Source organism: Drosophila yakuba, chromosome 3R, assembly GCF_016746365.2.
Source record: "Drosophila yakuba strain Tai18E2 chromosome 3R, Prin_Dyak_Tai18E2_2.1, whole genome shotgun sequence".
Classification (NCBI taxonomy): Eukaryota; Metazoa; Arthropoda; class Insecta; order Diptera; family Drosophilidae; genus Drosophila; species Drosophila yakuba.
The window spans coordinates 7082038-7109964 of record NC_052530.2 but is presented as its reverse complement, the minus strand read 5'-3'; the positions used below and the strand labels follow the sequence as shown (position 1 = coordinate 7109964).

General features: G+C 42.5%; 2 protein-coding genes and 1 non-coding gene across 10 annotated transcripts; 2 read left to right on the top strand and 1 right to left on the bottom strand.

The window, feature by feature from the left end:
• The first annotated feature begins 851 nt into the window (after nucleotides 1-851).
• On the top strand, nucleotides 852-7366 carry LOC6535822 (meckelin). The gene is made up of 7 exons (XM_002096407.4): nucleotides 852-1226; nucleotides 3672-4630; nucleotides 4696-5873; nucleotides 5931-6099; nucleotides 6378-6465; nucleotides 6521-6684; nucleotides 6741-7366. The coding sequence occupies exons 1-7, from the start codon at nucleotides 968-970 to the stop codon at nucleotides 6819-6821; spliced, it is 2898 nt and encodes a 965-aa protein (XP_002096443.2). The 5' UTR covers nucleotides 852-967; the 3' UTR covers nucleotides 6822-7366.
• On the bottom strand, nucleotides 6888-27714 carry LOC6535819 (transcription intermediary factor 1-alpha). Of its 8 annotated transcripts, none has more exons than XM_039375043.2 (10): nucleotides 26809-27714; nucleotides 13326-14718; nucleotides 11297-11380; nucleotides 10822-11225; nucleotides 10612-10741; nucleotides 10197-10462; nucleotides 9966-10140; nucleotides 9075-9435; nucleotides 8845-8968; nucleotides 6888-8780 (listed from the first exon to the last, which is right to left on the bottom strand). In XM_039375043.2, the coding sequence occupies exons 1-10, from the start codon at nucleotides 27007-27009 to the stop codon at nucleotides 8520-8522; spliced, it is 3399 nt and encodes a 1132-aa protein (XP_039230977.1). In that variant the 5' UTR covers nucleotides 27010-27714; the 3' UTR covers nucleotides 6888-8519. The 8 variants fall into 8 exon arrangements, with proteins under 8 accessions (XP_039230977.1, XP_039230980.1, XP_039230979.1 ...); XM_039375046.2 differs by having other exon boundaries at nucleotides 6888-8783; nucleotides 9075-9411; XM_039375045.2 differs by having other exon boundaries at nucleotides 6888-8783; nucleotides 10840-11225.
• Trnal-uaa lies at nucleotides 16154-16237 on the top strand. Its single transcript has one exon. It is a non-coding gene; the product is annotated as a tRNA-Leu (tRNA).
• Nucleotides 27715-27927: the final 213 nt, after the last annotated feature.

The window sequence follows — 27927 nt, the reverse complement described above, 5'->3', positions numbered from 1 at the left end:
TTGATTAGTACAACCAATATTATGAGCTTTTGCAAAACTCAAACTCATATTCATGTAACGGCCTAATTAACGATTTTCCGCTAAAATAAAATATAATAATAGGTAAGGGTATATAATAAATTATAATAATATAAAAATTACATTTTAGAAATGTATTAAAAGCTTAATATGAAATATGTGTATTGGTTTATTTAATATTCAACATAAATTTAGTTTAAGTCGGAGCTATCTGTTAAGAAATTCTAAAATTCCAAACTTGTCAAAATAAAACAAAATATATATTTGTGTTAATTAATTTACGTAAATTTAAAAATTATTTATGTAAAATAATAACAATAAAGAAAACTAAAAAAAATAAGATATTTTTCATTTGGACATTACAATAATTTTTATTTAAAGTCCGGGTGAATTAATTTTTACCTTACCAATTTGTTTAATATGTATATAAGCTCGGTCTCCCTCTCCCTCATTGTTTTTACAATTCACTTAAGAACAATAACCATCAAAACTTAAAAATGCAAAAGAAAGGAGAACAATTAATGTAATAACCCGATAATAATGCGTTGGATTCAATTTCTAAATTAGTCCTAGCTATATTTGGGTACAAAATGAATGCAAAATCCTAAGAAAGTATGCTCATAATAAAGGCAATCACAATTTTAAGCACGCAAAGTGCTGAAATCAAAAAGGAAATCCAGGACTCATTACACTTAAGGTGGCCTCCTGGTCACAGGACATTGGTCGACGGACCGAGCACCTGGGCCAACCCCCCGGATAATGGCCATTTTGCATGCGTGCCGGTAGAAATCGGGGGGTTGGGTAGCTATAGCAACACCGCTCCCTCCACTACTCCACTTGTTTACTTGCCTTCCTGGACGCCTTCTAAATTGCAGCTGAAATAGCTCAGGGAATTCAGTACCCTCTCGAATTTTGAGGAGCAAGCAGTAACTCCAGAAAACAAAACAGGATGAGGATGATGTGCCTCTTCCGGGCTATCAACTGGTGTTGTGTCCTTTTCTGGAGCGGCTTGCACAGTCCAGTGGCTAACTGCGCGCTGACCACCACGACCACAAATCCCTCGCAGGTGCCAACGCCTCACACTTTTCGATTCCAGAATCCGACGCAGTGCCTCAAGAACGAGTTCTACAACCTCAACCTATTCGATTGTGTGCCCTGCAATGAGGTCGGCAACGGAGATGGGGCTCTCGGAAACTTGCAACCCGACAGTGAGTGGTAGTATTGATCAAACATAAGTCAAAGGGGTGTCATGTGAAGGGGCAAGGACCTTATTATTGTTTTGCGATATAGATTTTAAGCGAGTTTTTATACCCGTTACTCGTAGAGTAAAAGGGTATACTAGATTCGTTGAAAAGTATGTAACAGGCAGAAGGAAGCGTTTCCGACCATATAAAGTATATATATTCTTGATCAGGATCAGTAGCCGAGTCGATCTGGCCATGTCCGTCTGTCCGTCCGTCTGTCTGTCCGTCTGTCCGTATGAACGTCGAGATCTCAGGAAGTACAAAAGCTAGAAAGTTGAGATTAAGTATACAGACTCCAGGGACATAGACGCAGCGCAAGTTTGTCGATTCAGGTTGCCACGCCCACTCTAACGCCCACAAACCGCCCAAAGCTGCCACGCCCACACTTTTGAAAAATGTTTTGATATTTTTTCATATTTGTATTAGTCTTGTAAATTTCTATCTATTTGCCAAAAAACTTTTGGCCACGCCCACTCTAACGCCCACAAACCGACCAAAGCTGCCACGTCCACACTTTTGAAAAATGTTTTGATATTTTTTCATTTTTGTATTAGTCTTGTAAATTTCTATCTGTTTGCCAAAAAACTTTTGGCCACGCCCACTCTAACGCCCACAAACCGCCAAAAACTGTCCTTCGCACTTACACTAGCTGAGTAACGGGTATCAGATAGTCGGGGAACTCGACTATAGCGTTCTCTCTTGTTTTAATCTATTTTCAATGCGACACGTCTTTTTTTACGATATACATACATACATATATGTTTTTTAAGTCGCTGAAATCAAGATTTATTTACATCAACTTCGGACACCTAACACCTTATACCCGTTACCCGTAGAGTAAAAGGAAAAACTATATTCGTTGAAAAGTATGTGACAGGCAAAAAGACCATATAAAGTATATATACTCTTAAGCAGGATCTGGCCATGTCCGTATATCCGTTTGTCCGTATGAGCGTCGAGATCTCAGGAACTATAGAATCTAGAGAGTTGGAACTAAGCATACCGTTTCCAAAACATAGACGCAGCGCAAGTTTGTTGACCCACGTCCGTTATTTCGGACCCAATAATTCATGAATTATCTGATGTTTTGGGCGTTCACTGCGTTAACCGTCCTCGGTGCTCATTTTACCACGTCTAGATTTAGCATACCAGTCCTTCATGGTTGATTTACCTAGGGCAGTGTCCGAAAACTTAATATCAAGCCAAGTACAGCATCAATTGTTTTATTCCCCTTCAAAAAGCAGTACTTTATCAACACGCAAAATTCTATTTTATCCATTTTCATCACAATAGCAAAAGTAGCTTCACTTGAAATGATATAACTCACAAACTTATGAACCCACAGCTGACAAATTTATACATTTGCTTTTTAAGTGTTAGGGCTTACTATAAATCATATAGATCTAATTATACCCGTTACTCGTAGAGTAAAAGGGTATATTAGATTCGTTGAAAAGTATGTAACAGGCAGAAGGAAGCGTTTCCGACCATATAAAGAATATATATTCTGGATCAGGATCAATAGCCGAGTCGATATGGCCATGTCCGTCTGTCCGTATGAACGTCGAGATCTCAGGAACTACAAAATCTAGAAAGTTGAGATTATGTATACAGACTCCAGAGACATAGACGCAGTGCAAGTTTGTTGATTTATGTTGCCACGCCCACTCTAACGCCCACAAACCGCCCAAAGTTGCCACGACCACAGTTTTGAAAAATGTTTTGATATTTTTTCATTTTTGTATTACTCTTGTAAATTTCTATCGATTTGCCAAAAAACTTTTTGCCACGCCCACTCTAACGCCCACAAACCGCCCAAAGCTGCCACGCCCACACTTTTGAAAAATGTTTTGATATTTTTTCATTTTTGTATTAGTTTTGTAAATTTCTATCGATTTGCCAAAAACTTTTTGCCATGCCCACTCCAACACCCACAAACCCCCAAAAACTGTCAGTGTTGAAGACTCTCCTTCGCACTTCCAATAGAGTAACGGGTATCAGATAGTCGGGGAACTCGACTATAGCATTCTCTCTAGTTTTAAAATAATTTTTAACCGTGGTAGGCCGGGGACTTATCAATTGACCTAGTATAAATAATGCATTGTTTTATGATTTTGACTGTTCTAATTGATATTTAAAGATTTTCCTATTGTTCGTTTTCATAAAAATAAGGGTAATTGTAATCAGTTATTTATTAAATGACCGAAATATGAAAGTGTGCGTAACTAATAATTTTGTCACAATTTTAAACCGTTTTAAGGCATTTATATAAAATCAGTATACCATTTTTAATTCCACCTACATAGTAAATTTATAAAGGCAGGAAAGGCGTTTTCAGGCCTTGAGATATGGCTAGAAGAAAGATTTTATGTTAATGAAATTATAAAGTCTTGTCTATTGTCAATCCAGAATTCTCTTGCAAGTGCCCGGATGGTCATCTATCCATCTATGAGCGAGGCAAGACGTGGCCCACCTGCGATGAGATTTGCACTCCGGACAGGACCGACAATTGCACTTCGGTATGGCTCCCCCAGCCCCGACCTTCCAACCAGTGCAAATATCGGTACTTGAACTCCACGTCTGCCTTCGCCAACCAGTTGCCAGTGCATCCACTCATTTCCGGGATCATACTGACCCAGACGAATCCGATGAGCAGAGAGGGAGACTGCATTTCCTGCGATATGACGCACAATTTCCGGTATCAGGATTTCTGCTTGGCTAGCACCCTGCTCCGCCCGTATGTGCACTACAATGCCTTCTGGCAGGGCACTACCGCACCGGATTCCAGTGTACCCAGCCACTTCGGTGACCTCAAGTTCGTTGCCTTTTTCTGCCTGACACTGCGAAACGATACCGCCTGCCAGCAGCTGGCCAATCTGTGCGTGCTCTCCCACTTCTCCCTGGAAAAGCACTCGCCATGCAGCGCCTTTCTGCTTACCCAGGTCTCTGATGTGGTGATGAAGTATGCCCACTCCGGGGAGCAGGTGCGATCCCTGCAGCCGTTCCTGTTTTACAAGAAGGGTCGGGTTACCAAGGAGCTGCTCTCGAAGACGCTTCAACTGCCAGACCGCAAAGAGTTGCGGCTTTTCAGTACCACATTTGGGCTGGATGGTGGACTCAAACGGTGGGGTGCCTTTCATCCGGAGATACTGAATATGTGCCAACAGAAGGCGCCAAGCCTCCGAATGGCTCTACCCGAAAGGGAGTCGGAGGTATCTTGCCAGCTGACCCTAGAGCGACTCATTGATCTGGCCAACCAGCGGCACAACGACGAGTTTCTCACCGTTTTCCTAAACTTTAGCAGTAACTGGCAGTTTTTTTTTCACCAGTTACCTGTACTCATTGAGACCCTAACGCCGGAAAACCAGGTGAGGAGAGTGGTATATTAAAAAAATAGAACTTTTTATCCTAATTCCTGAATTTCCCTGATTAGCGACCCCAGCAGGAGGAGTGGCAGTTGGTGAAGCGATTCCAGTTAATCTCCGCCTCTCCGCGCAATAATCATCTTCACCAGACCATGCCCCACTATGAGGATGCCCACAAACTCCAGCAATATTACTCACTGCGATATGTGGAGGACATCGATATTCGTTATACGCTGGACAGGGATCAGCCAGATAGAGTGGGTCTGCCTCTTATTCGCCTGCGATACCGGCACATTGAGATGGGATCGAGAAATACATCCCTCTCTCAACTGTACCCATTCAGCCTGAAGATTAGCTACGACCAAGTAAAACGTGGGTGGGATTGGCTGATCCTAGAGGTGGCGCTGCCTCTGCTCCTTTTGCTGGCCTTTGCAGCTGCAGTCTTCCGCCTCCAGAATCTGAGAAGAAGGAGAAAGGCGGACCTCTATCAAATGAGCAGTCTTCTAGAGTTTCTCCTGCAGCTGGCCGGAAATGTGGCATATGCTCTGCTGGCGAGTGTTCTGCTGCTCCTGTTGCTACAGGCCTCCAATTCCCGCATGCTGAAAATTCTCCTCTATCCCGCCCTTTTGCTGCAGTTCCTCTTTCTGGCCGTTCAGCTGTGGCGCTCCAGCCAGCTGGAACTTTTCCTCATCGACTGGGAAAGGCCGCGGAGCAGCTGCGAGGGACAACGCCTAAATCTGGACAGCTCCTCTCTCTGCTCTAGCGTGCGCACCTTTGTGGCCGAAAGCAGCGTCTCCACCTGGCGAGTCCTCTTCACAGCCAATGCCTGGATTCGCCTGAGTGTGGCCCAGAAGTACTCCACCTTGGGTCAGGTATTTGTGGTCATCGCTGGATATCAGTTCCTCGAGAGTTTTACCAGGGGTGATATTTTTCTACGTTGCTGCCTAATAGCAGCGGCTTATCTGCTGACATATCTACTTCAGATAATAGGCCACCAACTATTTGTATCGAATCCCCTCCAGAAGTTCATCGACCTTTGCAGTCTGGCCAACATATCTCTGTTTTCACTGACGGAGCCAGGATTTGGGTACTACATCCACGGACGATCTCCTCACGGCTTTGCCGATACGGATATGTCCTCGATGATTTTGCAGCTGCAGAGGACCCAGACCATGAGTGGGCGAAGGGGATTGCTAATGGACTCGGACAAGCAGGCGTACGTTATCCTGCCTCCCAGAAACCTTCAGTAAGATTTCTATATAAATCCAAAGAGGATAAAATTAACAGAGTGTTTTTACTTCAGCATCTACCTGGAGCGACTCCTGCTTCCGTTCCAGCGTAGTCTTACCGGCACCCTTTCGCAGACCATGCTCTATCAAAAGGACATTGTACCAAGCATCGATGGACAGATGGAACGCACCTCCATTGCTTATGCCAGCGTCAATCGCTTCTTCTGCGCCTTTATCGACCATGTGAGCTTAAAGTCTAACATTTCGTTTTTTCAGTAGATGGAATGTGTATTCTTGTTTCGTAGAAAAGTATGTAACAGTTAGAAAGAAGGGTTTATATTCTGGATCAGGATAACTAGTCGAGATCTAAGGATCTTTGAAAACTAGATATTTAGACCACGTCACACTTACGCGCATCTAGAATCTAGAATACCAAGCAACTCACAAAGCCAAACTATTTATGCTGTTTGTGGGTCCAGTTGTATCTTAAGTAGTAAGTTTTATGCTTATATTTGTGACAGGCCATCAAGGACATGGATTACATTATTAAGGAGAAGTCGTTTGTGGAGCAATTGCTGAACTGCGAAACTGACAACTACATTACGGAAAGTGAGTACCTTATTCGATTTTGCCCTTTTAGATATTACATCCTTTAAAATCTCAGACAGGGGTACCTTTTACATAGACGATTCGTTCAGCTTCTCCCGTGTTCTCCTGTTGGGTAACCATTTACACATCTTTGTCCTGGAACTCCTCTTGGTGCTGTCAATCTTCCTCTTGTCCTCTAATCTGTTGATTGCAGCTGCAGGGGCTTGTGCTTTGAACATAGTAGGATATCATTTTAAAAATGATTTACAAAATAATTGATTCATAATCTTATTCAGTTACTGCGCCATGTGTTCCGCCATTGGGTGCGCCGCAACATCTCCCGCAAGACTCTCATCGACGAGAGATTTCTCTTGTAGCCCCAAAGAGAGGAGCAATATCTGCGGGAGGACGGATTCTTTGCTATATAAATGATATACGAGAAGTTACAGGAAGTTTTTTATTATTTCAGTAATCCACTCGATAGTAAGTAGTACATTAATATACAATGGTTAATCATTAGTTATCGTAAAACTTACGGCTAAAACAGATAAAATAATTTCCATAGTTTCACATTTATCATACAAACATTAGCAGATGCCCTGCATGATCTATTTTGCTTTTCTTTCGTTTTGCAATAGGATAGCACACATGAACGTCCGCTAATCGGGAACGTCGTACAAACATTTATGCATGGCTATTTAATTTCATTAATATGTTTGCGCCCCTATATATTCCCTATTGTGGCGTTATTAGGAGGAGCTGACGTTTTAGCGTCTAGTTGTAATATATTTTTTGTAGTTGTCCAGTGTTAATTCTGTTCGTGTCTGATCTTTGTGTCTCGCATTGAAAACATTTATGAAAATATCGACCTTAGCTGATTTGGTTTTATTTTAGTTTCGATCCGGCATTATAAAAAACTACATACACGCTCGGTTAAATTTATACATATATATATATATATGAAATATTGATTCTTTTTCGGAAATATGTATAGATCATTATGTACATCTCCTGCGGCGGTCCCGCCGATCGATTGGTAATAAATAGAGCTAGTTACTCCTTACACCTACTGTATGCTATTACGTCAAACGTACAACATTCAAACATCAAATTTGCTTACTCGTATTTTAAGGGTTTGATTCATCAGCGAAACTTAGAGGGCTAGAATGCAGCTAACTTATTTCAAGCGTCTTCTTAAGTGGTATACGAATGTATGCTGTTTTTTGGGTGAGCAGGAGCTGAGGGCTGCACATGGGTGTCCTAATTAGATTCTACCGATAGATGGTTAGCGGTCAATAAATATCGTATATGTCAAATTCGAAATATTTGTAGAACTTCGCCACAGTGTTTAATTTAATGGTAATAATAATATATATGAATAATCGGTAATTTGTTCATCTTATTGTTTTTCGCTATCACAAAAGTAAATACAATTCCAACAAAGATAAGTTAGAATGGGTTTCATCCAAAACAAAAATCGGTGAAAAAAGGATGACAAATTCACTCGAACTTGAACACTTACACCTAATCACTTTAATCTCTAGTGAATCCCTAAAGAAAGGTATACATATTTATAGTTATATTTATATCAATGTTTATGGATATTCAACACTTAAAATGTAGCTAAACATATCTCTTTTCCATTTTCGAGCGCCCAAGGATTTAATTAATTCCATTGTACGTAAAAATAAAATCATATCGAATGACTGGCTTGGTTTTACTATTTACAACTGAGTTTTTATAAATATTTTGAAACACAAAAGTTCAACGAGCACCTCTGCTTTTTTAGGTCTAGTTGCTTAAAAACAACAAACTCTACGTTAGCGGACAAATTGGATATGTAGCATGTGCATCTACAGTCCAAACGCTGCGGCGTACGCGTGCAATAGCTGAAGAACATAATCGGCGCTCTCTTGGATTACATTACTGCCCAAGCTGTGCGGCCGCTGCGGCATCTCCAGGTCCATCTCCTCTAGGAAACCTGGAAGCGGCTGCTGTTCCTCCTGGCTACGTTCTTGTCCCGTCTCCGCTGGCTGCTCTCCGTCTGTGCCCTTCCCTCCGGGCATTAGCTCGTTCTATTCGTGCGCCGATCGTCTCGCCCTCTTGGCCGGCAAGCAGCCACCATCGCTGTCACCTAATGATGCCGAGCCGCAGCTTTTTCTTCCGTTTTCGATGGGCGACGGCGAACCAGTTGCATTCACACCTAACAGCGCCGGGGAGTTTGAGGTATTGCGCTTACTTAGTGGCTTGCTGCCCTCAAATTGCGGCAACCACTTAGCTAGCTGCTCCTCGAAGAAGTTTTCCAAATACTTGGCATTGGAGTAAGTTTTCGTGTCCTCCTAGCCGAAAATTGGGTCATAAGTAGGGATTGCTATTATGCTGTATTACTATTAATCTCACCTGATAAAAGAGGTACGTGTTGGAGAATATTAAACGCACGTCGGACACGAAGCCTGCGATATCCTTGTAGTGGTTGGGACTGGATGGATCCAGGCGGGTGCGAATAACATCTAACGACATGGGACTGTAATGGGCATTTAAATATTAAAATATAAAATTTTCAATCATATATGTATACCCTTGATCAGGAGATACAATCTTACTGATCTAAAAGTTTTGCAAAAAGTTACCTGGAAACAATCTCGTAATAGGATGTATTGGCTGGCGACTCCGGCTCCCGGAAATTGAGACTCTGTTCGTACTGGCAGTACAATTCTAGACAGATGCGCTGCAGGATGCGGAGCTCCAGGGCGCTCAGCTCGCCCGAGGAGTTCTTTTCACTTCCCTCCGCCTTGGTCAGCTCCTTGAGGTTAACGCACAGCAGGCACTGCCAGCTCTCGCTTTCGTCCGGCAGCGAGCTGATCGCGGGGATGTGACAGTTCTGGTGAAAAACCTTGGGACACTTGTCGCAGCACATCAGCTCTCCTCCATCCAGACAGACGGCGCACCAGTCCTCGTTGGGATCATCTTTTTGTTCGTTTTTATTATTAACTGATATGATTAGTTTTTTTGTTCGCATTCATGGTTCGGGTGTGTGTTCATGTGAGTGTGTCGTGTACGCATTGTTGTTGATTAATACGAGTTGGTTTGAGTGTGTTGGAGTGTTGGTTTAGAATTGATTCAGTAATTGTTAGTAATTTATTCGTGTCGTTCGTTTATGGCGCGTTTGGATTTTATTTGGAAATCGATTTTATTTTGAAAATAGAAATAAAGAGAGCAAAGTTATGAGAATTTTAGAATTTTATTTGGTAAGCCCGCAAGCAAAACTAATGGTAATGATGCAGCGTAGCGTTCCCTACCACAAAGAAGACTCCACACAAAACAGTATTCAACCTACACCAAAATTTAAAACTAAAACGGATTAAGGGCTGATGGTTGAACATAAGTAGGTAACAAGCATTCAAAGACGTAAACAAAGTGATTCCTCCACCGTTTGGATAAGACTCTAACATGAAATTCGGCAACTACAACGCCACACGCACATGAAGCATCTACAGACGGACCGCGGTGGGTGAACTTACCTTCCTGTGTGTTGGACAGATCCGTAGAGCTGTGCACCTGTGGCGAGGTGGTCTTTGTGCGACCCTCCGGCAACACCTGCACCCCATTTGAGTCTAGCTTGGCTATGGTTGCAATCAGATCGTTGATTGAGTCATCCCGCACCTTGTCAATGGGTTCGGTGAAGTCCTTGGTGTTCTATTATGATGAAGAGATTAGCGAAAGATTTTTAAAACACCAATATAAAGACCCACCTCATGAGTGCTGGGACTGGGCGTCTTTGGATTCGTCGAGGTGACGTTAGAGAGTATCGAAACGGCTGGCCCCAATCCCAGGGCAGCTGCGTTCAGTTGGGCGCTGGAGGAGCCGTTTCCGTGGCCCGGGTGACCCGCACCACCGCCCCCCAGGCTGGGCGGGGTGCTATTTTTGAGCGTGTTTGGGGATTTGAGTGAGATTTTAAAATTTTCCGATGTCTGGCGACCATTCGCAAAAGGCAAAAGGGGACCTTGTTGCGAACACACTAAAATAAGAGGCAAAATATTTGATGAGTAATTAGAGAACCTTGTCAAAAGCATTTGAAAATTTCACTAAACTGAAATATGGATGAATAATAATTTAGATAACCAAAGTAAATCAACTGGGTTCGAGGGGTTTAATTCAATTACTCACTGTTCGACTGTTGAGCGGATTGCGGGATGTGCCACTTGGCCAGGCTGTGCATGCCTCCGCCGCTTAACTGCGGGGAGGTCTGCGGTGGGCCGGTATTAAAGCCAGCCTGGCTCCCATGAAACCCCAACGACTGTGGATGTGGAACGAAAAATAGGGAAAAGATTAATTCTCCGCATTGGCTATTATGAAAGTTCTGCTCTGTAGACTTACATTCTGCATGGCACTCACATTCTGCATGGGATTGGACATCATCTGGGGTCGCTGCAGTGCACCCGGCGAAGGGATTTGGCCGCCTCCGCCCCCCGCCGCTCCGGCCATGGCCGCTGCAGCCGCCGCCTGCTGAGCGTGGTTGGCCATACGCTGATACTGCGACTGGAAGCGCGCGTTGCTGTTCATAAAGTTGGCGTCTCGCGGACCGCCTCCTGGACCACCGCCCTGCGAGAAACCCTGCTGGCCGGGCATAAAATGCGGACGCATCTGCGGACCCATCGGTTGGTGCGCCGGAGCCGGGGCTCCTTGCGGCCCACCCGGATAGCTGGGCGGTCCATTGAATGCCATGTGGGCATTCGGGCTCTGTGCCGCCTGGTTGTTCAGCAGGCCCCGCAGGCTGATGTCTGAAATTGCGCGAAGAGAAAATTAATTTTTCACCTTGCCCGGTACTTCAAAGTTCGCCTTTGGCACTTACCCATATTCTGCGGATGCGTGGAGGAGCTCACGTGCGGTTGTCCGTGTCGCTGCATGCCTACTGGAGGCATTCCCCCGAAGCGAACTGCAACGCAGACAAAATTACAAATTCCATTACAAAGCTGTTCGCCAAATGATAACTGCCACTGTCTGGAAGGAGGTAGAGTCTTTCTGGGAAAGCTTGTTGGCTCCTCCGTGCAGTTGGTATGTTACTAAATCATTGAAATAATAAAAAACTTTGGCGAACGAAACTTAATACACTTTGTATTTTAGAGCAATAGTTTGGGTTATTTATTGTACCCGTTACTTGTAGATCAAAAGGGTATACTAGATTCGTTGAAAAGAAAGCGTTGTCAACCCTATAAAGTATATGTATTTTTGATCAGAATCACAAGCCGAGTCGATCTGGCCATGTCCATCTGTCCGTATGAACGCCTCGATCGATAAAAGCTATAAATTGAGATAAGGCAAGCAGATTTCAGAGAAATAGACGCAGCGTAAGTTTTTGTTTCCAAATGTTAAATGCCCAACACTAATTTTTATACCCGTTACTCGTAGAGTAAAAGGGTATACTAGATTCGTTGAAAAGTATGTAACAGGCAGAAGAAAGTGTTTCCGACCATATAAAGTATATATATTCTTAATCAGGATCAATAGCCGAGTCGATCTGGCCATGTCCGTCTGTCCGTCCGTCTGTCCGTCCGTATGGACGTCGAGATCTCAGAAACTATAAAAGCTAGAAAGTTGAGATTCAGCATGCAGATTCCAGAGACATTGACGCAAGTTTATCGATTCATGTTGCCACGCCCACTCTAACGCCCACAAACCGCCCAAAACTGCCACGCCCACACTTTTGAAAAATGTTTTGATATTTTTTCATTTTTGTATTGGTCTTGTAAATTTCTATCGATTTGTCAAAAAACTTTTTGCCACGCCCACTCTAACGCCCACAAACCGCCCAAAGCTGCTACGCCCACACTTTTGAAAAATGTTTTGAAATTTTTTCATTTTTGTATTGGTCCTGTAAATTTCTATCGATTTGCCAAAAAACTTTTTGCCACGCCCACTCTAACGCCCACAAACCGCCCAAAGCTGCTACTCCCACACTTTTGAAAAATGTTTTCATTTTTGTATTAGTTTTGTAAAATTCTATGGATTTGCCAAAAAACTTTCTGCCACGCCACTATAACGCCTACAAACCGCCAAAAACTGTGTTTAAGACTCTCCTTCTCCCTTCCACTAGCTGAGTAACGGGTATCAGATAGTCGGGGAACTCGACTATAGCGTTCTCTCTTGTTTTTTTTTAACATTTGTCTCCGACTATAGCGTTCTCTCTATTTATATCCGTTACTCGTAAAGTAAAAGAGTATACTAGATTCGTTGAAAAGTATGTAACAGGCAGAAGGAAGCGTTTCCGACCATATAAAGTATATATATTCTTGATCAGGATCGATAGCCGAGTCGATCTGGCCATGTCCGTCTGTCTGTCCGTATGAACGTCGAGATCTCAGAAACTACAAAAGCTAGAAAGTTGAGATTAAGCATACAGACTCCCAATACATAGAAGCAGCGCAAGTTTGTCGATTCATGTTGCCACGCCCACTCTAACGCCCACAAACCGCCCAAAACTGTCACGCCCACACTTTTGAAAAATGTTTTAATATTTTTTCATTTTTGTTTTGGTCTTCTTAATTTCTATCGATTTGCCAAAAAACTTTTTGCCACTCCCACTCTAACGCCCACAAGCCGCCCAAAGCTGCCACGCCCAAACTTTTGAAAAATGTTTTGATATTTTTTCATTTTTGTATTAGTCTTGTAAATTTCTATCGATTTGCAAAAAAACTTTTTTTCCACGCCCACCTTAACGCCCACAAATTTCCAAAAACTGCCAGTGTTTAAGACTCTCCTTCACACTTCCACCAGCTGAGTAACGGGTATCAGATAGTCGAGGAACTCGACTATAGCGTTCTCTCTTGTTTTATACTCTAGTTGGCGTTGTAAAAATAAATAAAAATATAAATCATTCATACCCTTACCTGACCCGTCACCCGGAAAGGAGCGACTCATGGACAGATTGTTGAACTGCTGCTGGGCAGCATTGCTGTAGAGCGGCGGTCCGTTCTGCGGTCCAAAGTTGACGGGCGGTCCGTTCGGCGAGAGGCCAGCGGGCATTCCGGGTGGAAGACCAGGACGCAGGGGTGGCGCCATGTTCGGGCTGGGAGGCTGGCGAGGTGGGTGCTGCGGCTGAGGGGTACCGTTGGGCGAGGGCGTGGGCGGATATGGTTTGCCATCAACGATTATGATGCCCAGCTGCGAGATTACCTTCTGAAGATCGGAAACCTGGTTAAGCTGAACTTGAATGCGCACTGGGATTTCCGGGTTGGGGATATCCGCCCTTTGGCACTTGAGCTTCTGCAGGTGACGCACCAGAGACTTTTTGCTCGAGAGGATAGCGAAATCACTGCCCTTCTCCAAAGCGTTTTGCATGAAATCGATGCAGTGGTCCGTGTTGTCAGACAGCAATTGTAGCGTCTCCTTCTTTTCCACCAGCACCTTGAGTTTACTGTCGCACACCTCGTTTAATCTCATGATTAGCTGCTTGCCTCGGGTATTAACCGTATTGGTGATCTTGACCGCCATGGCTGTGATCTCCTTGATGAGGTCCTTCTTCTTGTCATGGATCAGCTGTTGGCGGTCATCAATCACCTTGGTAGCCGAGGAGAGAAGGAAGCGTTTGTAGTTGATTTCGGAAACAAGGGTGGACAGCGCCTGTCTTGACTCCGTGGCAATCTCGTGGGCAAATTTGTATTTGTGATCCCGATGGTCGCTCAACTGACAATCACGACAAGTAAGCTTGTCGCAGGTCTCGCAAAACAACGAAAGCTTCTCCTGTGGGTGCAACTGGCACATGTGCAGTTTGTCCACCCCGGCAGCTCCGGCCAGCTGCTCGTTGTTGGCCTCGTCTTTGGGCTTGATCGTGTGGTCCTTGGTGATTTTCAGGCGCTGGTGAGCCTGCACACAACTGTCGCAAATGTACTCCGAGCAGTCAACGCACCACGACGTGGCCACTGCACCATCGGAACAGCTGCTGCATTGGATGCTCGCCGCAGCGGAGCTCTTCTGACCTTCGCCTGGCAAGCCCAGAAGACCGACCCCATCACCACTGTCTCCGGCGGTGCACTGCTCGATGAGGAACTGGTTGTCCACGATAAACTCCTGCTGCGACGCATTGTCGCATACGGGACAATGGATCAATGGTGGCAGCGAGCGGTCCAGCTCCGAGAACTTGGTGCTCACGCACTGGGCACAAGCCACGTGGAGGCATTCTAGCAATTTGGGTCGATCATTGGATCCGAGGAGTTGAGCGCAGTAAACGCACTTGAATAGGGTGAACTTTGCTGATGCGGAAGAGTTTGACTCTGACTGCAATAAAAATAAGAAAGAACCATTCGTTACTAATCTGTTTTTCGAGTTAATTTTTATTTGAGTTAATTTAATATAATAGTGGTCATATATCTAGTTTTTATTTGTACAACCTTGTCTCGCTACAGCATTTAAAAACCTCTATTAAAAGTATCCTTCAATCGACAGTAAATCTTTAGATAGGGCTCTTCGGATAATTTATATTACAGGCTTATTAAGCTATAAAAGAAGGCCCAGGTTATAGAAGGACAGTACTTTCACTGCGCTATACAATCTCTCTATCTTATCTTTTTTTTTCCACCAAGATAACGCTGACGAACGATTTATGAGCGTAATTCCCAAAATATAATCTTCCGACGTATTAGACGATGAAAATATTTTTGCATTCAATTTAATTTGGGCTAAATTTCGAAACCGTCAAAAACTATGGCTTAAGTCCATTTGCAATAACTATAATCAAATAATATCGAATGAAATGACATGAAATTAGCGTAAAAAGATATAATAATAGATTAGATTTAAGGAGTTATGTAAGCCATCCATCCACCTTATCGGTCGAGAGGCTTATCTGCCTTGAACTTTGAGACCGGAAATTACATTTACTCAACACAAGTGGCCAAGATCAACGTCTCAACGTCGCAGCCTCGAATCTTCTTTACAATTAATAGCAACCACTTTTGAGAGGGGCTGAATAATAAACTGTGGACGATGCTGAAGCTAAAAGCTGCGATTCCGAAGCGTAGCCAACGTCTCCCCATGGCCTCCATTGCCGGGCGTCCCCAACTCTGTCTCCGAATGTCGCTGGGCGAAGATTGATTAGATTTATCTTCAGTTGGAGCACATAAATCCAATTGATTGATTATGTTTGTGCTCGATAAAGATTGTTGCATTGGTGTGCGAGCGCTTTGCATGCAGCCCCACAGAGTACAAAGTACAGTGAATACATATATAGCAACGGAAGCGCCACGGACATTGATGAATGCGCCACGGCAGGCCGAAGGAGAACCGAAATCCGGACTCGAGTCCGGACATTGCAACGCCGGCAGAGGGGGAGGTGAGCAATAGGGATTCTGACTGGGTGTAACTGCAGCGCACATTATTTTAGCACATGGATCCCAGTCGATCCGGCGATCCATCTTCTGTCCGAAAGAAAGTTTCGCCTGCCTCAGTTTTCTCCAGAGCCAGTTCAGTTCGCTACTTTCGAAACGGCTCGGCGGGCGCTCATAAATCATACAAGAAACATCCATTTTGTGGCAAGTACAGTTGCGGTTAGTGTAATATGTTTAACATAATTTGTGGAGTCTATACACATCACGAAATCAATTTCTAGGAGGGAAGCAGTGCTTAAAACGAGGTTCAAAAGGTTATAAGTACTGAATATACAATCGTATTTCCTTTCTGGGTATAAAGTACTTAGAATTAGTGAAAACACATAGCCAGGTTGGCCGAGCGGTCTAAGGCGCCAGATTTAAGCTCTGGTTCTCGTGAGAGAGCGTGGGTTCGAACCCCACACCTGGCAAAGTTTTTTTAACAGTGTTTTTAGTGATTCTAAATAAGTACAGCCTGAATTTATGGAACAAACGTAATGCGTAATGTGCCCGATGACTAACAAGTTTTAGGCCGCTGTTTCGAAAATACGAGCTTAACAATTTAAGGAGGTGCACACAAACAACCGAGTTTCCGAATATACAAGGTTGTCTGACATAAAAGCTAATAACAAGCAAATGCATTTATATCATACATCGAAACTCATACTTTTATTGCCTTTCGTACTCCCACAACTATAATTTTGGCGTACACTGTAAGTGGGCGGCCGACCAGTGGAGCTGTGTGCAGGGCGTGTCGGCGTGGAGGCGTCTCGGTACCCAGAAGGCTGCGTCCCACTTGAAAGCCATTCATCATGAGGCTGTCTCCATCCCCGCGAGCTTCTCGCCACGTCTCGGACGCGCATCGGACTTGGATCGGTTGGGTTCGGCTGGTGTTCGGCGGTTCGGATCGGTGCCGCGCAACCCACTTAGAGTTGCCCAAGACCCGCGGCACTGGCCCAGAGAGCAGGCCATTATAAATGTGGCGAAAAACCAGCTGCTACCCCCATGTTTCCATCGCATCGCAATGACTTGACGCAACTGGAAGCGGGTAGCAAACTTGTTTTCTCGGTCCGCACCTACAGAGCTATGCATATATATTTGTATGCCATTAAAACGTGTGTGTATGTCTATGTCCGTAGCATCCCATCCGATAAATGGTGGGCAACATGTGGCAGGAATTTAAAGAATGTTTTTTTGCAAGTAATGCGAATTAATAGATTTTTCAATCATGCAAGTCGCTCAAATGGAAAACTATGTCGACTTGGGTCTAATACGCCAACATTCTGTTACTCCAAATTCGTGCTTAAGATTAAGATATTTATTCCTCAAATGAGAAATACGAGAAAACGAAGTTTCATTTTAAAGCCATTACATTTTTGGCCGTTTTCCTCCATTATACAAAAAGCGGCCAATCACGTAGACCATTAGGTTACCACGCACATCAAAAAACAGCACGCTCGCACGAAGCTAAACCGAAATAAGGGAAAAAAGTCGAAGGCAAAAATAACTCTAAATCAATTTCAATTAAAAATTGTTGAAAGGATACCCCGCAAGAGCAACTACAGCAGAATGGCAACTAGACTGAGGCTACAACACACAAAAACATCCGCACGAAGCTCTAGAAATGGGAATTGATGGAATGGCGACATGACAACGACTGAATGAGTGCATTTATGATTGATGTAATTTTGATGAAAGTAAATTGTGAAAAGTTTTCCCCGCTTTTCAGCCAACTTGCTCTCATCTCTCGATTGGCTTGGCAACGGACTTTAAAAGGCTTTGGCGAAATTTAATTTCAAATTTATTTTCGAAAAAGTTTCAGTCTCGTTAGTCACACAGAAAACTTTGTTGCTGAAATTAAATGAAAGAAGTTCCACAACTGCAGTTCGCCACTGTTCGCGCCACACACCCTCTCACTCGCACACACTCTCCCCTTTCTCTTTTTTTCCACAGGTTTCACGCTGTCACAAGACCAGCATCGGTTGAAAGTCCAAGCTGACAACTTTTCGACACATTTCACATTCGAAATCCATTTTCTGAGGCCGCCATAATTCCATTAAGTTGCTCACGACCCTCCATCAGAACGAATTCCCCTGTGTCAAAGGCCAGAGATCTTTACATATGGCGAGGCGAAGGCACTCGCGATAAAAACCCCTTCTTAGAGAAACTGCTCGACATCAGCTCCAATGAATCGATCCTACGACGCTTTAGACTTCACAATAGTTGGGTGATTAAAAACAGCTTGTGATTAAAAGGCAGCAGGTGATTAAAAGTCTATTATAAAATTTTATAATTGGCATAATCTTTTAGTTTAGATAGATCTTTAGTTTAGATTTCAGATAAGCAGCACGGCCAAAGCTTGTTAATTGTTAGCCAAAAAGATTTCATTATGGGTAATCAGTAATGCTCTCGTATAGACACGTTAGCTGGCCATCTTCTTATGGGAAAGTAATTTTAAGTGGTTACCAACGGAGTAACAAAATAATCATGCTGAATCTAGTGCCGCCAGTGTAACGCAAGTTCGTTAAAAAAAATTTACACGCCCACCGTAACTCCTACAAACCGGGCAAGTTCCTATTTTTAAATCGAAATGTATTTTTCTTGCCATTGCCACGCCTATTCATCGCACACAAACCCCCATAACGCATACAAGAATAACATTTTAAAAATTGTGGGCGTGACAGTGCTTTTGCGGTTTGTAGGCGTGGCCCAAATGTTTTTGGCATACCTATAGGAATAGACAAGACAAATTATAAAATTTAAAACAAGAGAGAACGCTATAGTCGAGTTCCCCGACTATCTGATACCCGTTACTTAGCTAGTGGAAGTGCGAAGGAGAGTCTTCAACACTGACAGTTTTTGGCGGTTTGTGGGCGTTAGAGTGGGCGTGGCAAAAAGTTTTTTAGCAAATCGATAAAAATTTACAAAACTAATAAAAAAAATGAAAAAATATCTAAACAAAATAATCTAAACTTTCTAGCTTTTGTAGTTCCTGAGATCTCAGCGTTCATACGGACGGACAGACAGACAGACGGACAGACGGACAGACAGACGGACGGACAGACGGACATGCACAAATCGACTCGACTATTGATCCTGATCAAGAATATATATACTTTATATGGTCGGAAACGCTTCCTTCTGCCTGTTACATACTTTTCAACGAATCTAGTATACCCTTTTACTCTACGAGTAACGGGTATAAAAATCGAAAGAAACTATCTATATCGCTAGCTTTTTATCTATCTAGTTATTGTTCATACGGATAAAAGGTCGTGGCCAGATCGACGTATGTACTTACATATAACCAACTTTGTACACAGTTAACTTAATTTCCAGACATATGAATCTTGGTTTAGTTAATGTAGTAAACCCTATGTGAATTTATACCACCCAATTGGACTCCACTATATCCTCAGATGGCAATCACCGCCCCATTTTGTGGTCCTGGCCTCATAAAGGTATTCCTTGTTACTCAGAGTTCAGGTAGCCTTAAAATTTAATTAAGCTTTATTTCAATTCAATCTGTGGAAAGTTAAAAATAAGCTTCCAGTCTCTTTGGAACCCCTGTGGCTGGTCGATGTCGTTCGACGTGCAGTTGCAGAATACGAGTTGCACTTTTGGGTGGTTTTCCACCCGCTGGTAACCAACCTCTGCCACATACGCACCCCACCGCCCACTGACCCGGCCATAAATCAGTGCAATATGAGACGTGCATCATGGGAGGTCGGTCGCCCTGCTGGTTAAATGGCGATTTCAGATAGAGATGAAGCCCAATGATGCTGGTCCTTTTGGAGTTTCTTCGGATTTCAGACGGCTGGATGCCGGTTGATGATGGGCGGCCATCACTTGTTTATTGTTGCTCCTACGTCAATTTCGTTTATTTTGCAAATTTACAACACAAAACGGCAGACATCAAATGGCACGGGCATATGTATATGTGTGCGTACATGTACTTTGAACTTTCGGACGACAGGGAAAATCCTTTGATACAACAAAAGCAGAAAATTAATTACGTTTAGGATTTCTGCTGGGTCCACATTTTGGACAATGGCTAATCGTCAATTCATCATTAAGACTGTCCGTAAATCGTGACTAAGAATCTCGGATCAGATTGGTAGAAGAAGTACCTTTAAAGGAAATGCCAACACCTAATTTAAAAGTATAATTTACGCAAATGGAAAGTAATTGTATGTAGTTCGCTACGCTTTTCATTCAAGGTTCATTCGCCGCAGTTACCCGTTTTGGGCAAGGCGGATCCATTCGATATGCTTCATTCACCTGATCAAAGTAATCAAATTGGAAATGCTTCCCAGATATGTAGAGGCGAGTGAATAAATTCCGAGATTCTTTGGAGTTGAACAATGCAATATGGAACCGAATTATGATAATATGATGTAATTGACTAGGTTTATAAATGCCTCACCGACAAGTAACTGAGCAGTCGTGTTTATGGAACATACATAAAGCACTCAAAAGAACTTCTTCACCGAACAGTGGGACTCAGGTGACAGACTGGCACATCATAGTTCGTGAACCTTATGATGCTTTTCTCTTTCATCCCCCCATAAAATCCCCGGCTCCCTCGCACACTAATATAAATTTCCCAGGTTTATATCGAGCGGGAGCGATGAAGACGAAACTTGCTCTTGCAATATTTATGAGACTGTGCACTAAACTGAAATTTCAAAGACACCACCACAACAAAATGGCCGCCATAAATTGGTAGAAAAGATGGAAAGGGAGCGCAGAAGACGGCGGCAGATAGAGCCGTATAAAATATATTATACTCCCCACAATAAAAGCGAAAAACTTGATTGTACCTGGAACTTGTGAGCCCAGCAAGCGAGTTCAGAGAAAATAGGGGCGTTCGAGGGGCGTGTCGGGCCAAAGTTGCTGCGATTTATGCGACGCCATCGGGGAGTGAACCGAGTTGCAGGGCCGGGAAAGGTGCAGCAGCTGATAAATATTAATGGCGAGGCCACCGCCAGATGTCCATATAAACAAACCCAATCCACGATTTCAACATAAATAAATAAAATTGTAAATATCCAGATGCAGCGAGAAGCGTCGTACACGAATTAAAAGCATTCCAATCCAAATACGAATTTCAAATCGTTAGGAGCACTTCAAATCGGATTCGTATCTCCACCCAATGAAAAAGGGCGGAGAAAGCGAGAGAAGCTTCGCCATTTTGGACCATTGGCCATTCGGTTTAATCGCGGACATATCCGGCCAACGTCGCTGCAATTTCCGCTCTGGAGCTGAAGCATCACCAACAGGGTGGTGAACCACCCGAAAACCACCTAATGGACAAGCCCTAATGACCCGACATAACATTTCATAACGCAATTTAAGCCACCAAAAAAGTATGTGTACTGTACATACATATACATTTCTACAGAAATGGTTTCATAAAAACCATTATTACGAATTTACACAGATACACAAACAGCAATTGAGAAAAAGATTGATGGCACTCTTGATTTCCTATTTTATACCTATATACTAACATATATATGTATATGTATATGTATATGATAGAACTCAAGTGCTTGAGGTATTCCCAGAATATATATTTCTGAAATATTTTTTGGAAGATTTGAAGAGCTATCTGTACTTTAAGGTCTTCCCATAAAACGGGATGTTGATGACGGAACCCATTAAATATTACACTTTTGTATCCTTCGTTTTCTTTGCTCAAATGTCTCAAGCCACATCGCTTCAGTCGTAAAGATTTAATTGTATGGAAATCGTAAATGGCACGAACAAAAAAATTTTGGTTTATTTTATGAGAAAATCGATGGAACCCATTAAAAGCTGTCACAACTGGCGAACTACAGGTCATAACCGAAGGAAGTTGACTGGGTTGATGTAAATAAAAATGCTTTTTCACAGAACTGTCATCATGTGGCAGACCCTTTTTCTGGGACTTAGGGGATTCGTAATGGCGCTGATAACTGGAACTTCCAACCAAGAATGACATATTCAGCGGCTTCATTGAGATTGTAATGACAGCGAAGGGTCGTTTGTTAAATGAGTTGATCGATTAGATTCATTCAAAGATAGTTACCGAACTTCCCTGATCAAAGGAAACTTAATAGCAGTTCAGTTCTGTACAATACTATTTCAAGGCTATCACTTAATCATAATCTGTTTACCATTTAATGTGACCTGTACTCCATTTGTATGAAAAATTGGCAATTTGTAGTATAGTTGCACAGCTGTTTCTGGTCCCAATAATAAAATGTTTACTTTAAACGCAAGAAGCAGATTAAATATAAACAAAATTGAAGGATAGACGAGCGAATCGGGATGATACCATTCTGAGTTGTTATTTGGATCCGACTACGGTTGGCATTGGCTAACCCTAACCATAGCTTTCCCGCGTTTCGGCGTTAAATGAAATAAGGCTATTTCTACTTAGAAAACGCCATTTTACTTTCTGGTCCCAAACGCCAACCTGTTTTGATATTCTCTTTTGCGAGTTTTACGATTTCGTGCTTACAGTCAATGTTTTGGGTTGGGAAACTTGACTAGGTACAGAACGGAAAATATAAGAATTATTACTCCCAATCATGTTGCGAGCATAAATTTAGTATTGAAAATCTTGGGGACTAAGAGACCAAAAGACGGGGAGCCAACCAAAACGAAACCAGGAAACCGCAAACTAATGAACGGACTGAGCTGTCGACTGGTCCCCGGATTTTGGACCCCAGCGCTTCTGGTGCAGACGTCGGTCGAGGGTTGCGTCGGGTGGGAGGGTTGCATTGGCGGTGGCCCGGGCAGGGCGTTGTGGTTACGTTGGTCCGACGAGCCGGTGGCCCTCGGTCTCTGGAGCCAAAGCCGTCACAGCCGCTGTTTCTGTTGCTGCTGCTGATGCGGTTTGCGGTTCTTTTTGTGCCCGATGCAATTGTTCCTGTTCCCGGAGGCCATGGCATAAGCAGACACATATACACTATAATATGTACATATATTTGTATATGTGGATTGGATGGAGTGTGCACGAACTACGAGTACGAGTGTTTTCCAAAATGGCGACTCCCCGCTGATGTAGATACACAAACCGGTAAGACGTTCCAGCCAGCAGGGGGCCCGAAAATCGTGACGCCAGTTGCAGGAATAGCAATATTATAACCGATATGGTACCGGGACGTGGGCGTAGGCGTATCAGGGGGCGTGCCAAGGCGGCAGCTGACAAGCTGACGCAACTCAGAAATCTGCTTACATCTGCTGTCTGTTGCCGTAGGATGGTAGGAAATCAGACAGTCTCGTTTCTCAGGACTTATGCAGCTTATAAAACTTTGCCCTCTGCATTCCCCCTCCACTGATAAAAACGTTCTACTTTAAAGTAGCGTCAGTTGGTTTCCTTTTACCACTGCCGCCTGGCTGCAGCATTTTTGTAGCTGTGCGTTATAATCCGCTTTTTGTGATCGGATTATGTCCTGTGTAGCACCTAATCCCGGCACAGGAGTGCGACCAGCGTACACATGTTCCCAACGAGCACCACACCTACAACTTCACCACTCCCATTTCCACTTTCAGTTCCAATCCGATTCCGTCCATTCGCACTGATCCCGCAGTCGCAGTCAACTTTAATTACGCACTGGATGTCGATGGATGGATTAGGGCGGCCTTACGCCCACACTGCCCGGAAAAGCAATTAAAATGTGTATATCTTGGATAAACAGGAGGACGTCCCTAAATGGAACCACCTTTAAAGTTATAAAGTGATTAATATTTTAGAATATATATTTTTGCATTCCTCAACTAAGGGGAGGCTCTGTAAATCAAGCAGATGGTTCTTTTATTAATGCGTTACAACATTTCAGATTCAATGAAGAGAAAATAACAGGTAAAAAGAAACGTTTCAGGCTCACAGTAAAGTTAATATATAATCTTCTTCAAGACCATTAAATGCAGAGATCTCGGGAACTATTAAAGATAGATTGGAAGTAATCCCCACGCAATGCAATGTTGTTTTAATACATTTCCCCGGCTAAAGAGACTTCTCTTTTTGACTTAAAAAACTGACTTATAGTAAAAAAAAATTGTAATAAACAGATCGATGTTGACATCATTACCTTGATTCAGAAATCGAATTATAAAGAGTATTTTTAATCTTAATTGCGATTTCAATAGAATCACAAGGGGATGGTTGACTAACTAGGCGCTTTAAAATCCAGACATTTTGAAAAAAAACCGATGACTGCATTGGTTTCAGGAAAATCGAGAAAAGTGAAAAGAGAATCATTTTCCAAGATTTACCGCCTTTATTGCAGGGTAATTAAGTTAATTAGAAACTTTACTTTTCTTGTGCATTTAACGACTTTTATTTGGGGGGTTAGGGTTTCCTAGCACCGACGTCTGAGTCTGCCCATCGGCACTTTGCCTTCTCCTCGTTTTGCTTTGCTTGCATATTCTCATCAAATTAAATTTAATTGTACATCATTAAAGGCCGATTCTAAGAATTCGTTTCGGGTCTCGTCGGTATCTAACACAAAATGGCGTCGTACGATTTTGGGTTTTCATTTATTTTGGTGTCAAGCAATCTAATTACAACCTGTCGCATGCATGGGGTAACACACAAAGACCCGGCTTCATGCATATGTATGTACTTATTTATGGGAGTTTAAAATATGGTCTCATGGAAGGTAGGAAAATGCATTTAGGTGCAGTGTTTTGGAGATGACATATTGATGCCCGCAAGCGGGAACTTCCTCATCAGCTGTCACTTTTATTGCCATAAGTCCGCCATTCGACAGGAGCTACAAATTAATAGGTTTCTCTTTTCAGTTGAGCTTCAGTGATTTTGAATGTTTTACCGATTCGAAAGTATAAAGGGTAAAAAGAATATCTCAAAAATAAAAGCTTGTTATTATAATACCTTGATTAATTACTAATTCATATATGTATATATATAGGAAACAAATAATAGTAAATTTTAAGTCTTCATGGAGAAATTCGCTTTGTGTTTTTCGCTTTTTTAATGTATTCACGAGTTTTCTATTTAGTTGGTAAAGTTAGTTTTATGAAGTCACGCATATATTAGAATAATCTACTCGATAAAGTGGAAAAATGGATGTTAGAAGAAACATTAGCATATAAATCTAATTAAAGGATCGCATAATTCATAGTGTATCATAAATAATTTATAAATTTATAATAAATTTATATACATAAATTTCATATTTAGTATTTAACCATTCCCTGAGAAATAAGGTTAACACTGTTTTCTAATTAAGAATGTTTTGTATTTATGTTATTTATCTTTAAAAGAACCACGAATCTGAAAACGTATTCCTTTAAAATCCCCATCATTATTTAACTTGAACTCCACACCTAGCCTTGGCGAAGTACTTTCCACTTCATAGTTTGCCCGCATCAGAAATGGGCATTAACTGATCTGGAGGAAATTCAGCAGGGGGCTAGGGACTGAGTCTGGTCTCTGGAGTCTGGGGGTCTTAAGTGCCCCCAACGACCGCAGCAAACACAATCGTTTGCTTGATTGACGGACGCATTGAATGAGTGCATGTCATTCCCAATCCCTGGTTGAGTTCAAGAGAGAGTGGCCACTCCAAAAGGCCCACTCTAAGCGAACATTTATTTGCACGGTTGCCGGAGAAGTTTCAGTCTTTCCATACAGTAAGACTTCCGTAAATAGAAGTAACACATGCCGCTTAGAAAGTTAGAGCTCGCATTTTTAATTACTTGAAAACGTGTTTAAATTTTATTTAGCACACATAAATAATAACGTAACCAATTAGAGTCATCTAAATTGGTTATCATTTGTGAAAAACATAAATTTCGTTTTATTTAATCACAATTCCTTGATTTGAATTTATAGTGTTCAATTTAATATTAAAATGTATTTGTGATCAAGTCTATAGAAAGCTTTTAAATTTACCAATTTACGTTAAAATTAAGGTATGTAGTTATATTCGGTATGTCCCCAAATTATATTGCAAGGTCAGTTAAAGCAATTTGTGTGACTATAGAGTAAGTAAAAAAACAAAGAAACAAAAATAATTATAATAAAGTGCACATATTGCCATAAAGATTTTAAAAGCTGCATATTTATCAGTGCAAAATGATAGCAATAAATATAATATTTTTTATGGGTTATTGTTATAACCACGGAAAGGGGATGTACCTTTTCATCGGGAAAACCTACATAGGTTCCACTGTGGCTTTAGGAGCAGCTCAAGCACGACGGAGAGCAAACACACAACCACATACACTCTCTTGCCGCTCATCTGGAGAGTGGCAGCTGCAAGTTGCAGCTGATCTCCAATTCCAGGAGAGAAGAGACCATCTTGACTTAGCTCTTTCACTTAGGTAAAAGCGAGGTAGCGACAGCCCAGAACCAGCTTGCTCTGCTCAAACATGCAAATATGTTACGCGACTATATCAAATAATTATGAAAATTCCATTAATCTTAAAATTTGTAGATTTTTAATTTAACGTCTTGCGTTAAGTGATTTTTATACATACAGCTTTCCAATTTTTGATGTCACACATTTTAGAATTGATTTAATGTTATTTAACGTTAATTATATAGCTCTGAAATTTATTACTTATACCTTTCATAATATCTCTTCGAATAATGTGAAAAATATGATAACATAAAGAAAATCGCACGGCGTTTTTTCAGTGTAAGATCTTGGACTGGGCCGTGAAAGTAAGACAGCAACACTTGCAATTGCTCGTTGTTTGTTTGGCTGTGTGAGTGTGCTGGCATTTGTTTGCCTTGGACTGGGAAAAAGATAACAAACGCTTTTGCACGAGACTCGACTCAACTCGAAACGCTTGATAAGGACGCAGCACGAGCGCATCAAAATCAAACCAAAACAAAATTTTACACTGAGGAGGCAAAGGGGATTATTTGAGTTGAGCCGGTCGTTTGTTATCAGCCGCAAGAGCACGTGTGATTAGGCGGCTTTTGCTAACCTCAACTTGGTGGTAGCTAATAGGTAACGCGTGATACGGACTAGGTACATACCCTTTTCTCAGCACTGTCGCAGGGATTACTCAGGCTCAGCGAAGAGGAGCTCAAGGACGAGGTGGTGGGCGCACCGCTGGCCGTGCTGGGTGTGCTCATCTGGGGCAGGACATCCGTGGGTACGGCGTCCAGCTGCTCCTGCTTGATTCCGGCGATCAGCGGCAGGAAGTCGTTCTTTAGCTGCTCCAAATCCATGTCCATGTTGGCGAAGTCCTACGATTTTACCGCGTAGGCGGTTGATGGCGATCGTTGAATTTAAAACGTGGGAGTGCTAATTATAGGAACAGATTTTTGGTTGACTAACCGACCGACCGAATGTTTCTCTAAAAGCTGTCGCCTTGGTACGGCATAACTATTGCGATTATGTTGCGGTATTATTGTTTTGGAATTAGTTGGGTTGTTAATCCATTCCAATGCTCACACGCACTCTCACATCCACAGGGCGCGCGCACCAATACACACGAACTGCACGCGAGCCAACAAAAACAACGATATGAGGTTGTATTGTATGATGTTCACAAACGATTTTTCGCTAATTCTTTAAGATCCGAGTTTTGTTCGTAGTTGACTCCTCTTTATTTAGGTTGCTAATACATTTTAATTTAACCTTCGACTTCTGGCTTGCAAAAATATTTGGTTCTCCCTCTCTTTCGCACAAAGAGACACAACTTTCGTTTTACTTATACACGACGTTCGCTCGAATTTCGCTGCTATTTTTGCGTCTGGACGTCGATTTTTCCAGCGATTCGTGCCGCATTTCGTCCACACGCGGCTTGAATTCTTTTTTTGCGCTGTGAGCGCGACTTTTGTGCAGTTTTATTGGTGTATTTCGCTGTGGAAACACACGGTCTCACGGCGTTTGCTCTCGTTGGACGCTTCCTCTGTACAAAAAATGTTCAGCCATTTTGGATTCAATTAATTCATGTCGGCGTTGCCAATTCGACGGCATTTAAGGGCTGTTACGCACGGCCGTGAAGACGTAAGCAGCTGAGGTCACACTAAACACGCGGTCTGGCCAGACTACACATGAGTCTGCGATACGATTCGCTTTAAAATCTTAAAAATGTTTGTTTCTTCGGTCTGGGTGCTAATTGTTTGCAATTATAAATTCCTTACTAA

Excerpts from the sequence above, each read along its gene's own strand:
- LOC6535822 (XM_002096407.4), top strand. The coding sequence starts at position 968 with ATGAGGATGATGTGCCTCTTCCGGGCTATCAACTGGTGTTGTGTCCTT. Across the intron at positions 6,466-6,520 it reads TGACAACTACATTACGGAAA|ACAGGGGTACCTTTTACATA; the intron begins GTGAGTACCTTA and ends TTAAAATCTCAG. Across the intron at positions 6,685-6,740 it reads GGGCTTGTGCTTTGAACATA|TTACTGCGCCATGTGTTCCG; the intron begins GTAGGATATCAT and ends AATCTTATTCAG.
- LOC6535819 (XM_002096405.4), bottom strand. The coding sequence starts at position 27,009 with ATGGACATGGATTTGGAGCAGCTAAAGAACGACTTCCTGCCGCTGATC. Across the intron at positions 10,463-10,611 it reads ATCCGCTCAACAGTCGAACA|TGTGTTCGCAACAAGGTCCC; the intron begins GTGAGTAATTGA and ends CTCTTATTTTAG. Across the intron at positions 9,436-9,965 it reads TCTGTCCAACACACAGGAAG|TTAATAATAAAAACGAACAA; the intron begins GTAAGTTCACCC and ends TAATCATATCAG.